This window comes from Mytilus galloprovincialis, chromosome 1 (assembly GCF_965363235.1).
Source record: "Mytilus galloprovincialis chromosome 1, xbMytGall1.hap1.1, whole genome shotgun sequence".
Lineage (NCBI taxonomy): Eukaryota > Metazoa > Mollusca > Bivalvia > Mytilida > Mytilidae > Mytilus > Mytilus galloprovincialis.
The window spans coordinates 75963066-75977289 of NC_134838.1; the positions used below are offsets into that span (position 1 = coordinate 75963066).

At 31.2% G+C, this 14224-nt stretch overlaps 1 protein-coding gene across 1 annotated transcript in view; it reads left to right on the forward strand.

The window, feature by feature from the left end:
- Positions 1-9330: 9330 nt before the first annotated feature.
- LOC143084005 (FRAS1-related extracellular matrix protein 1-like) overlaps positions 9331-14224 on the forward strand; it is a 37884-nt gene continuing 32990 nt past the window's right edge. The window contains exon 1 of the mRNA XM_076260415.1: positions 9331-9700. Coding sequence (XP_076116530.1) covers positions 9482-9700 — 219 coding nt within the window. The 5' untranslated portion in view covers positions 9331-9481. The remainder of the gene's footprint in view (positions 9701-14224) is intronic.

Below are 14224 nucleotides of genomic sequence, written 5' to 3' on the forward strand. Positions count from 1 at the left end.
TCCGGCGTCCGTCGTCGTCCTGCGTCGTTAACTTTTACAAAAATCTTCTCCTCTGAAACTACTGGGCCAAATTAAACCAAACTTGGCCACAAGCATCATTGGGGAATCTAGTTTAATAAGTGTGTCCAGTGACCCGGTTAACGAACCAAGATGGCCGCCACTTCTAAAAATAGAACATAGGGGTAAAATGCAGTTTTTGGCTTATAACTCAAAAACCAAAGCATTTAGAGCAAATCTGACACGCGGAAAATTATTTATCAGGTCAAAATCTATCTACCCTGAAATTTTCAGATGAATCGGACAACCTGTTGTTGGGTTGCTGCCCCTGAATTGGTAATTTTAAGGAAATTTTGCTGTTTTTGGTTATTATCTTGAACATTATTATAGATAGAGATAAACTGTTAACAGCAATAATGTTCAGCAAAGTAAGATTTACAAATAATTCAACATGACCGAAATGGTCAGTTGACCCCTTTAGGAGTTATTGCCCTTTATAGTCAATTTTTAACAACGTTTCGTAAATCTTAGTAATCTTTTACAAAAATCTTCTTCTCTGAAACTACTGGGCCAAATTAATCAAACTTGGCCACAATCATCTTTGGGGTATCTAGTTTAAAAAATATGTCCGGTGACTCGGCCTACCAACCAAGATGGCCGCCACGGCTAAAAATAGAACATAGGGGTAAAATGCAGTTTTTGGGTTATAACTCAAAAACCAAAGCATTTAGAGCAAATCTGACATGTGCAAAATTGTTAATCAGGTGAAGATCTATCTGCCCTGAAATTTACAGACCAATTGGACAACCCTTTGTTGGGTTGCTGCCCCTGAATTGGTAATTTTAAGGACATTTTGCTGTTTTTGGTTATTATCTTGAATATTATTATAGATAGAGATAAATTGTAAACAGCAATAATGTACAGCAAAGTAAGACCTAAAAAGAAGTCAACATGACCAAAATGGTCAATTGACCCCTAAGGAGTTATTGCCCTTTATATAGTCATTTTTTAACAATTTTCACAAAATTTGTAAAATTTTACTAACATTTTCCACTGTAACTACTGGGCCAAGTTCATTATAGATAGAGATAATTGTAAGCAGCAAGAATGTTCAGTAAAGTAAGATCTACAAACACATCACCATCACCAAACCACAATTTTGTCTTGAATCCATCTGTGTCCTTTGTTTAATATTCACATAGACCAAGGTGAGCGACACAGGCTCTTTAGAGCCTCTAGTTTTTTCAAAGACAGAAAATTAGTACCTAGAATTTATATTGTTCTTATTCATCTGTTATACAAAATATTGAATGCTAATGAGACAACTGTTCATCTAAGTCACATTTTGTTAAAGTAGTAAAACTATTATAGGTAAAAGTACGGCCTTCAACACGGTGACTTGGCTCACATCGAATAGCAAGCCAGTGGCGGATCCAGAACTTTTCCTAAAAGGGGGGCTCTGACTGACCTAAGGGGGGCCCTCTCCAGTCATGCTTCAGTGATTCCCTATATAATCAACCAATTTTTTCCGACGAAAGAGGGGGCCGGGCCCCCAGGCTCCCCTGGATCCGCCTATGCAAGCTATAAAGGGCCCCAAAAATCATTTAAACAGGACAACCAACGGTTTTATTTATATATATATATATATTTATAAAAAAAAAAGAGAAACGAGAAACACTTATGAACCACATCAACAAACGACCATAACTGAACAACAGGATCCTATCTTAGGACACGTGCACACAAATACAGCGGGTTTATTATAGGTTATATTTACACTCTACTGATAATGAAGATAGAAAGTGTTTAAAAAGGAATCCAAATTTAGTAATTAATTATTAAAATGGCTTAAAATTGATAGAACATTTCACATATGTTCTACTGTCTATGTAATTAAGGATAGAGCAATTGCAATGTATTTTAGGTGCTTTGTGTATTCGTTTCGTTTTGAAAAGAAAACATTTATTGACAAATATGAAGCAGCAACCTAGAAAAATACTGCGGTCAAGTTTATTACTATTCTTCGGAAACTGTCTTACAACGATTTGCGGGTACACGTTTTTATCTATTTGAAATGGTCATATTTGTTTGATGTCTTGTATTCTGCTTTCCCAGTATTTTTGTCTCAAGAGTTAATTTACAGACTGGTCTAAATATCAGACATCCATGCCATATTATGATAATAAAAGTTTAGTTCCACTGAATAAAATTGAGAATGGAAATGGGAATGTGACAAAAACCCGACCATAGATCAGCCGAAGGCCACCAATGGGTCTTCAATGTTTATATCAATGTAAATCACATTTCTTACACATGTAGTAGGGATATGGTTTACAATCACTAAGCGATACGGAAATTGTAGAAAACGACAATAAACGTTTTAATGAACATTCGATACATCATGTTTTATACTATTTCTACAAACAAAGATTACTTTGAAAACGTATGCGATATGATGTATGTGCGCAAAACACTTGTTTCGCGAATAGTTTTCATCAGGTACATTCGAAAAAACTAAATTATTAAATTCTATATCGTTTGAATACTGTCTTACGACAACAACAAACACCAAAACAAGAACACGGCTCCATACAATGGCTATTCTTATATAATCAGAAAAATGTAAAATTAAGGAAAGACGAAATATACCAAAGGAAAATTCTAAATCATAACTCAAAATCAAACCACAAAGCCGTGACAAGGTTTCGAGAATCTCAGAATTGTTCCTGTTAAGATTGATGTTCAACTTACTTAGGAGTATTCTTGACTATGATTTAGCCAAATTAAAAAAGGAGAAAGAAGAATTGATATCCATGTCGAAATCGTAACTTTACAAGCATAACTTTAGTTGTATATGTCTTCCGATTTAAGTTTTAAGAAAATGCATTGTTCTTTTTATAGCACGGAAGCAAACTGGGCTATTTGAATCTCTCATTATACTAGTCGGGCAGAAATGAAATATTTCAAAAGATAATCTGAGAGTAATTCTTCGGATTTGTCCCCTAGCATATAGGGGCAAGGGAACACGAAAAATAACGTCCATTTCAGGTCTGTACAGTTGCAGTTCTGTCATTAATGATGCATTTTCCAAAATTGAAACTGTTGAAAAAGACTACCGCCGCGGGTTATAGTCAGTATGAAAAGAAGATGTGGTATGATTGCCGATGAGACAACTATCCACAAGAGACCAAATCACACAGAAATTAACAGCTATCGGTCACCTTAGCAAAGCCCATAACGAGTTCAGCTATAAAAGGCCCCGAAATGACAAAATGTATAAAAGTTCAAACGAGAAAACTTACGGTCTAATTTATGTACCAAAACAATTAACGAAAACAAATATGTAACATATCAACAACTGTGTTTAAAACTATGCATAAAATGCGTATAACTTAACTGAGACATAAAACATTGATAAATTTGCACAGACTATAAAGATTATTTTCGGAATCAATATGGTGATAACTTACCTTCAATCTGTAAAAGCACATTCGAATTGCTATTTTTTAGGGGAAAAGGTTTCTAGGTGTGTGTCAAACAAGAGTTTTAGCTTACCTCGATTTTTTTTACAAAATCGGTCAAATCTTGATCAATCTTGTCACAATGCCGAAGCACTTGGAAAATGATACTCTCAATTCTATATGATAATAGTTTTTATGTTTGTGTTATTTCAAAAAACAAACGATCGTCTAATCACACAAGTATTATTTGCCTAAATTAATCTGTTAAATCATGCACTGATTGAGACGGTGATACTCGTCAGAACTAATTAGTAAAACTACATCTTTCAACAGCTAAAAATTATATCTTCCTCTTTTTTCACTGTTGTTGATGCTTCAGTAGCCAGGCTGTCGAAAAGATTGGCTTTGATTTCGTTTCGTTTTTGGGATTGATTGACCTGAGGTCACGGCATGTATGAACACTATTCGAAATGCATATATTCATATGTGTTTCTCGTTTTTCGTTTTTATATAGATTAGACCGTTGGTTTTCCCGTTTGAATGATTTTACACTAATTTTTGTGTCCTTTATAGCTTGCTGTTCGGTGTGAGCCAAAGCGCCGTGTTGAAGGCCGTACCTTGACGTATAATGGTTTACTTTTATAAATTGTTACTTGGATAGAGAGTTGTGACTTGTCTCATTGGCACTCACACCACATCTTCCTATATCTACCACAAAAAAGTAGTTGAGGTCTTTTCGAGTGTTGCATACGATTGGCGTTACATATTGGTAGTATAAACACGATAGACGATCAGTATAAAAACTTCAAAATTAATCAATCAATCAATCAATCAATAAATTACACATTGCCTTCTAATCGTTAATAAATTTTCTTCTGCTGTTTGTAATCCTTTTACCGATCATAAAGATTTAAACTTAGCACTTGTACGGTAATAAAGTTAGAGTGATAGTTGATCTTCAAAAATGTAATTCAAATAAACAATGTAGACAATTTCGTTTTGAAAATATATTTCTCCAATCTCAGCAAAGTAATCAGTGTCAAAAATAATGTTTTCGAAACGCATCTGAATCTAAATGACTCGTACAATTTTTTTTTTCTCACGATCTGAAAGTTACCATAATAACAATTGCTGTTCGTTGTTTTTGTACAATACAATGCCAATACAATACAATACAAATACAATACAATACAATACAATACAATACAATACAATACAATACAATACAATATGCAATACAATACAATATAATATAATATAATATAATATAATATAATATAATATAATATAATATAATATAATATAATATAATATAATATAATATAATATAATATAATATAATACAATACAATACAATACCATTACAATACAATACAATACAATACAATACTATACAATACAATACAATACAATATATAATATAATATAATATAATATAATACAATACAATACAATACCATTACAATACAATACAATAATACAATACAATACAATACAATACAATACAATACAAATTAATTAATTTTCAAAAATACAATATTATGAAATAACATTATAATTGATTCCAATTAAGGTATTTGAAGTGAGCAAGAAGAACAAAGATGAAATATACAATACAAAAAAGAAAAGTGCAATGCAATGTTACTTAATGCAACACAATATAATACAACACAATACAATGCAATACAATACAATTCAATATAATGCAATGCAATACAATACAATACAATACAATACAATACAATACAATACAAAGTAATTAATTTTCAAAAATACAATATTATGAAATAAAATTATAATTGATTCCAATTAAGGTATTTGAAGTGAGCAAGAAGAACAAAAATGAAATATACAATACAAAAAAGAAAAGTGCAATGCAATGTTACTTAGTGCAACACAATATAATACAACACAATACAATGCAATACAATACAATTCAATATAATGTAATGTAATACAATACAATACAATACAATACAATACAATACAAAGTAATTAATTTTCAAAAATACAATATTATGAAATGAAATTATAATTGATTCCAATTAAGGTATTTGAAGTGAGCAAGAAGAACAAAGATGAAATATAAAACTAATATTCGTAGAAAGAAAACTAAATATTCCCGAGAGGTGGGTTTTGTGTGGCATTGTGACCACAGGGAACATACAGTTTATAATATGATTTCTTAGCTTAAACAGACGCAAGAATCGTACAAGTACGAGTCCACATGTATAATGCAAAGCAAGGAGTTCGAGTGATTTAGTATGTATATGCATAATATGCATATGATAGGAACATTTGAACACTATAAAACATTTGCTGATAAATAAATAAAGTACAATAGCTGTTGAATGTTTACAAAGAGGTTTGCAAAGTTCATTATAAAGGCATGTCTCAAGGGTTCTAGATCATAAACTGTCATGCCTCATGTGACAGACTAACATGCAATTTATAGAGAAACTTGTTTAAAAAATGAAAAATGTATATAATCAATGGTAATGTTCAAATGCAGAACATGATTCATATAGGGACTAATCAATGCTATTAATTTTAATTAGATAGTCAAATAGAAAGTTATTTCTGTCGAAGAATAATTACAGCGGTGAAAAATATATAAACAGCAAGAATGTTATATGAACCTGCATAGGTAAAAAGGTGTGGGAAAATAAGAGATCATTAATTTAACTATGTTTTCTACCTGGCTATTAAAGACAGTCTAATACTCAATAGAAAAAATTAAAGGTTTTATATGACGGCTATGATAGGCATGGTCACGTGGTAAAACACAACAGAAGAAATCTCTAAAGGTGCACGCGAGAAATATGATTAGAGATTTAGATACATTTTGTACCATTGATGTGAATATCTCGTGTTAGAATAATTTTGTTGTGAAATTAAAATAAAACAAATTCAATTATTCCGTTTTTGATGTCAAACTGGGCATTATTTTGTCAAGTGAAAATTCTTGTATGTGATTTGATTGAATGGACATCGAATAAAATATGTGCATTGGAAATTTCTTATTGGAAGGAGTATTATCAATATTATTAAATGAAGCATTTGAATTTTTAGAAAGTCAACCGTAAAATGGGCGTACGACATCCCCATGATGTATATCATCTTTAAGTCTAATTGAACACGAATATTTTTCATTTGAAAGCACTGGAATAATTTTTAGTAAAATTGATTAAAAAATCTTTTCACTTTTGGAACATCAGTGTATGAATAGAAGATGATTTATTTCGTTGTACAACAAAGTTTCTACAGTTAAAAGTTTAAATTTGAGAAACCCGTGTCAGGACTCTGTAGGATATACATATTTCGTATCAGTAAGTAATAATTAAATTTTAACTAATTTCTAAATGAAAAGAGTATACTTTTTTTATACATTCTCGTAGATAGCGAAGTTTTATAATAATGTACTGCAAATGTTGCCATTTTAACAATTTCAAAGATAAACAGATTTATATATTGATATTTCGTCTAAGTAAGAAATTATTAACTTTACTAATTTCTAAATAAAAAACTTATACTTTTTATGCTTTCTCGTCGATAAGCGAAGTTTATAATAATGTACTGCAAATGATGTCATTTTACAACGATATATACAAGTTTACAAAGATAAGCGGGTTTATATGTGGATAGGTGTTGACCCTGTTTGACTGAAAGAGATTAATGATAGAATAGTTTGGCTGTAACACGAATAAGAAATGTTTTATTAGAGAATATATTAAATGTAAATGATTAAGATAATAGTTACAAATATCTAGCATCATTGCTACGAGCGGGTTTCTTTCATAACTTTGATTTACTTCCATATTTTATTGGAATGTAATTGCTTTATATGTGGTTAAAAATATTTTAAGAGTATAATATATTATGAATTGTAAAGGAGTTTTTATTGATTTTTTGCATAATTAAACGTTAGAAACTCGTCTACGAATATCATTAAAGCATCCATTCGTTTGTTATGTAAAATAAACTTTCTCATATTAAGATCGCTATCTTTGGCCGTTTGTTACGCTCTTTATATGAAGTAATGGATTTTATTGTCATATTTTCGTATCGCGGTTGCATATTGTCCGCATACCATACTTTTATGTCCATTGAATTATTTTTTTCCCCCTATGAGCAGGTATGAAAGTAACAAAACACTGACTATTCTCTACAGGTGTAACTTAGATTAGAACACCTGTGCTTTTGGGTTGACAGTTTGCGTGACTTGGTCTCTGAATACTTGCACCCCACATACCAATTCTATTATCATTCAAGATATATTAAAACCAATGTCTTCCGCTCAGTCGAATTTACCATCATCGCTATTTTCAAATTTATGGTTATCAAATTTCAAAAATTATTTTAGCAATAATTCTTTAAATATTTATTTAAGCATATTGGGTGCATGACATAAAAACGGTTTACCAGATTATCTCAATTGATTTTAGGATTTTGTTTTATCATATTTTATTTACATACCCGAATAGATTCCTTTGTGTGCGGACATTTTTCTGTAATTATTATAATGTTCCCATTCTTTCGTTGTTTACCGTTATAATTGTTATTTGTTTTAACGGGAACATGTGAACAAGTTACGTACCTTATATTTGATCTAGCTGTTTTGAAAGTAAATATACGGGGATTTGGGTTTAAGTAAAGTCAGTGAATTCGTTTCTCATCTTTGACCTATACCAATAATTTCAGTATTTTTCTATTTATATAGCAACAGGACAGTTTATGATTTTGTATATAAACTTTCATACGAGTATTAACACCAAATGCTTACATCCATGAAAAAATGTTAAAATATTTAAGACAATTATTTTTTTAAGATTCTTATCTTGTTCTGCAGATGTTGCAATTAGTTTCATTCATAATTTTAAAGAAAGTTACATTTTTTATGTTAATCTGAACAATGACATATCGGATGGACTAATATGTCAAATCTATTAACATTTGTCACGCACCTAATTGTCTTGTAAAATAAGGTACAGGTGTCAGTAATGTTAATCTGTTTATAATTCATTAACTGCAATCTTTACAATATTTTTTTCTATTAATGTCACAATTTATTTTAACAACTTGATAGTCGCTTAGTATAAAGGAATGCATAGCTTTTAGACACGTCTTATAAAGGCCATTTCAAGATACAAATAGTATATATAGAAACGAAAACAATGCCTAGAGCCATGAAAAACTTAAGAAATTTTTTTTTCAATCAAAACTATTTTTCAATTTGAAATATTTTTCACGCATAGGACAATGAAACAGAAAAAAAGAAAATCTAATTAAATTTTAAATGCAAACTGAAAATCAGGGTGTGAACTTTATCAGGTAAAACGGTGAGGTATTTGATAGATTGTAATGTTTGTTACAGTCAACAAGCCAAACCTGACACTCAAAAAGATATATCACAAATCTAGAGTAAGAAAGTAGACGATTAAACTAACTGTATATAATTCTTAAAACGTAAATCTTTGTTTATATAAGTGTAATCTCACCTTACCTAATCTATTTTATTTTAATTCCATACTAAATATGGCCCTTTTAAAGTCGCATTGTTAGATTTCATGATCTTAAACACCTGTAATCACTCTAAACAGTCATCGTGCTCCTCGTTAGAAGGCGTTCATATTTATGTGTTGACATTGCAGCGAAAAAAAGTCATAACATTTTTTTGTGGAAATTGCTTAAGCTGTTGATTTTACGGGTAGCCTTTTCTCTTCTGCATGGTCCCTTTGTGTAATTATTAGCTATATAATTATAAACGAAAAGCGTAACGAATGTTGGAAAATGGATTTATATTAGCTGTTTATTTTCGCAGGTGTTTGTTTGTTTTCTCAGAGAGGATTGTGTCTAAGCAAGGAGATAATCAACAAAAAGTGAAAATGTGAAAGTTATTTTGTGTGAGGAAAATTAAAAAAACATATATAGTGAAACAAAGAAAAGAGCAGTGATGGAAGCTGTGAAGTAAATGTGGATTAAAATGGATTAATTAAGCACTGACAATTTATGACAGTGTAAAAATGAAAATTTTACGATTTGCAGTTTTGTCACTGCTTTCACTTTGTGCTTATTGTCAAATTGTGATGGATACTAAGGAATTAACAGTAAAAATAGGAAGAAGCGTGTATCTAAAACGTGATGATATCCGGTTCACTGTAACAGAAAAGGGGGACGAATGTAGAGTAGAGGTCGTCAGAAATGACCCTATCACACAACGAGTAGGATTCGTTGAACCACATGTAAGTACATAAAAAAATATTTTTTATCTTATCTTATCTACAAAGGTATGGTAACATTAATAAAACTTGCAAAAAAATATTCTTTGCAAAAAAAAGCAGCAAAAATTTAAAGAAATTAATAGTTCTTGCATGTTGAGAAAGCAATTTAAGAGAACCTCTTGCTGTTTTATTAATTTCTGTATTCAAAACTTTTAACCAAAGTGTCAAAATCCTACAAAATTGTAAAGTAACCTGTCTTGAGTTTATATAATCTCTTTTTTCATTATGATTTTATCTTATACTTTAAAAAGATATCAAACGAAATAGTAATATTTTAAAGTGTTGTACTTTTATCTCCCAATTTTTTATTTCTTTTTTTGGAGTTTTTTTCGGAGTTCTTTTATCTAATCGTGTCATATTTATGTTTCAATGTTGTCTTTAAATATTTTTATAAGTAACTATGTAAGTTTACTTTAATTCTTTCTTGCATATTTTCATTTCTTTTTTTTTCTTATTTTAATGACGATCTGCATCTATATACATGCAGAGTCATTTGTGTTGCTTTAATGATTAAAAACCCTGCGTGCTTCTCGTCAGTTTCTGTCACTGATTCATCGTATAGTCTTGTCTATTGAGAATTCAGACTTTTAAGTTGGATTTATCACCAACTGCATAAATTAGGCCGTTAGTTTACTCGTTTGAATTGTTTTACATTGTCATTTTGCGGTCTTTTATAGCTCACTATGTGGTATGGGTTTTGCTAATTGTTGAAGGCCGTACGGTGACCTAGAGTTGTTAATTTCTGTGTAATTTTGATCTCTTGTTGAGAGGTGTCTCATTGGCAGTCATACCACATCTCTTTTTTTTTATATATATGGTCTGGAATATGGCTAATTTCTTGTCTAGAATAAATCTGATTAAAACCTAGGGCAGATTAAAAAACTTACCGTACTCTCTAAAATTAGAACTAAACTAAAACCTAGCCATACGCAGATAATTGTGCTTATTTTAACCTTAACATGTGCTCTACATGCAATTGACTGATTTAAACCTAGACCATACGCATATAATTTGGTTGATTAAAACCTTTACCATATGCTGCAGAATTAAGCTGAGCTAAACCTAGCCACACGCGCAAAATCGTGCTGATTTAGACCTTGCCATATGCTAGATACATAAGTGGGCTTATTAAGACGTTGCTATTCGCGAAAAAAATTAGCTGATTTTAACCTATCCATGCGCCCTAGAATGAGGACAACCTTAACATAAGCATATGCGCAGAATTAGGCTGTTTATATATTGCCATACGCTCTCATCAATTGTTGTAAACAATGTGGATTACCTATAGACTAGATCTTATCAAAGTTGACATAAGTGTGTTAGGTTGCTGTCTCGTTGATGTTTACCACACATCATCTTTAACCCAATGGTTTCAAATGGGGATTATTTTTTTAAACATTGAAACAATAAAACAAAATGTTGTATATATAATAACAACTTTGACAATATAAATAATAATTGCGGAAATCTATGAGAACAAACGAGAAGCATCATAACTTATGTTAAAGGTAGTTACACCACAGGCAAACTTAACGTTTTCTTATTTTGTGTTAACACGCTAGAGTGGTACGATACATTTTCATATTAATTTTTTTTATATAAAAAATGGCAGTTCTCATATTCTTTTTGTTGAAACTTAAATATCTTTCTCATTAATGCCCCACGAAGTTGTATATCACATTTCTCGTATTTAACTTCATATTAAAATATATCAAAAACAGGAATGCGAGAGAAAAGAAATCTGTACTTTAAATTTCATTGAGATTGAAAACAATTATATATTTGTGATCAGTTTTAATTGAAACTGTCAAAGGTACATATATCTGAATGACAGCAATTTCCACTGAAGACTTTTATTTGTTTGTTAAATAAGCCTTACTTGTCACATTTGAAAATTGATAGGTCACGATAAGTGAAAAAAAAATGGATTAAAATATTAAATTAAAAGTAATACTATCGATCATTATGTTAAATATATAGGTAAAAAATAATTGACGTTAATGTTCAAAAATACTTTTGTTTTTTACTGAAATAGTACGAACAATAACTCGGATAGTATATGTGTAGTTGGAATATATATAAATGAAAACGTCGGACAAATTTAACAAAACCACATATATATGTTACGTTTTTGTTCTTCATATAATGTCATTCATGAAGTTGAACGCTCTATAAGGACAGGATTCGTAAATGTTTCTACGTTTTATAAAGGGTAAAGGGGCAGCCTCCATTCAGGATTTTAAAAGAGAGCAGAATATATACCCCGTGATATATCTTACAGTGTAGAGAAGAATTCAAAAAGTAATATAAGATACATTACACATGCAGGAGGTTCTGAATGGTGTGTGTATTTCATTTCTATATTTTAATTTTGTTTGTGTCATTTGCCTCTCTCATTTATTCGTCTGGCTTGTTATTATTTTCGATCTCGGTATTCTGGTCTATTATTCTTTTCGATCTCGGTCTTCTGGTCTATTATTCTTTTCGATCTCGGTCTTCTGGTCTATTATTCTTTCGATCTCGGTCTTCTTGTCTATTAATCTTTCGATCTCGGTCTTCTTGTCTATTAATCTTTCGATCTCGGTCTTCTGGTCTATTATTCTTTTCGATCTCGGTCTTCTGGTCTATTATTCTTTTCGATCTCGGTCTTCTTGTCTATTAATCTTTCGATCTCGGTCTTCTTGTCTATTAATCTTTCGATCTCGGTCTACTTGTCTATTAATCTTTCGATCTTGGTCTTCTGGTCTATTAATCTTTCGATCTCGGTCTTCTGGTCTATTATTCTTTTCGATCTCGGTCTTCTGGTCTATTATTCTTTTCGATCTCGGTCTTCTTGTCTATTAATCTTTTCGATCTCGGTATTCTGGTCTATTATTCTTTCGATCTCGGTCTTCTGGTCTATTATTCTTTTCGATCTCGGTCTTCTGGTCTATTATTCTTTCGATCTCGGTCTTCTGGTCTATTATTCTTTCGATCTCGGTCTTCTGGTCTATTATTTTTTCGATCTCGGTCTTCTGGTCTATTATTCTTTTCGATCTCGGTCTTCTGATCTATTATTCTTTCGATCTCGGTCTTCTGGTCTATTATTCTTTTCAAACTCGGTCTTCTGGTCTATTATTCTTTCGATCTCGGTCTTCTGGTCTATTATTTTTTCGATCTCGGTCTTCTGGTCTATTATTCTTTTCGATCTCGGTCTTCTGATCTATTATTCTTTCGATCTCGGTCTTCTGGTCTATTATTCTTTTCGATCTCGGTCTTCTGGTCTATCATTCTTTCGATCTCAGTCTTCTTGTCTATTATTCTTTCGATCTTGGTCTTCTTGTCTATTATTCTTTCGATCTCGGTCTTCTTGTTTATCATTCTTTCGATCTCAGTCTTCTTGTCTATTATTCTTTCGATCTCGGCCTTCTTGTCTATTAATCTTTCGATCTCGGTATTCTGGTCTATTATTCTTTCGATCTCGGTCTTCTGGTCTATTATTCTTTCGATCTCGGTCTTCTTGTCTATTATTCTTTCGATCTCGGCCTTCTTGTCTATTAATATTTCGATCTCGGCCTTCTTGTCTATTATTCTTTCGATCTTGGTCTTCTGGTCTATTATTCTTTCGATCTCGGCCTTCTTGTCTATTAATCTTTCGATCTCGGTCTTCTGGTCTATTATTCTTTCGATCTCGGCCTTCTTGTCTATTAATCTTTCGATCTCGGTCTTCTGGTCTATTATTCTTTATTCTGTAAACTCCATCTACACCCTTATCCATCCGAACGTCGGCCGTTGAAATATTCTTGAAAATGGTTTGACACAAGAAGCATCACAATCGACGCAAATTGATAACAGTATCCGAGAAAAACTGACTGAAACGTATTCATTTCCATCACTTTATGAATAGACATGAAGAAAACATTTTTTTTGTATCTGATATTTGTTTTGATTTTCTTTTCCCCCGAAGATACCATGCAGTTATAAGTTGCTAAATATATGAAAAAGTTAGGAATTTGGATAGTATCTTATCAATATCTTCAAGTTACAGTGCTGGTGAAAGTTTGTCGAGGTATTACTCAGATGATTATCATTAAAGTCGTAAAATTAAATTTTATTTGCATATGACACCTGTGCTAATTTTTAACATTTTACTTTCTTTAAAAAAAAACTTTTATTCAAAAGGAAAATAATTGTATTATATTTTCAACAAATAATGTATAATGTCACTATTTACAGTTACATAAATTAAAATTAAAGCAAAGTACATACGCATTTAACATCAGTTATGACTTTTGGTTTGACACGCCTACAATCTACAGAATAGCAATTCTATTCCAATAATAAATTCTCAAATTATGCATTTAAAATCATGGGAAACATAAAATTTCAATACGAATCTCATCTTTTTCTCTTACCCTGGGTTATATGTTCGTGATCCCGGACGAAATAACGAAACTACATGGAGAAAAGATGGCATAAAATAAGCCATTTACAATTGTTATGTAG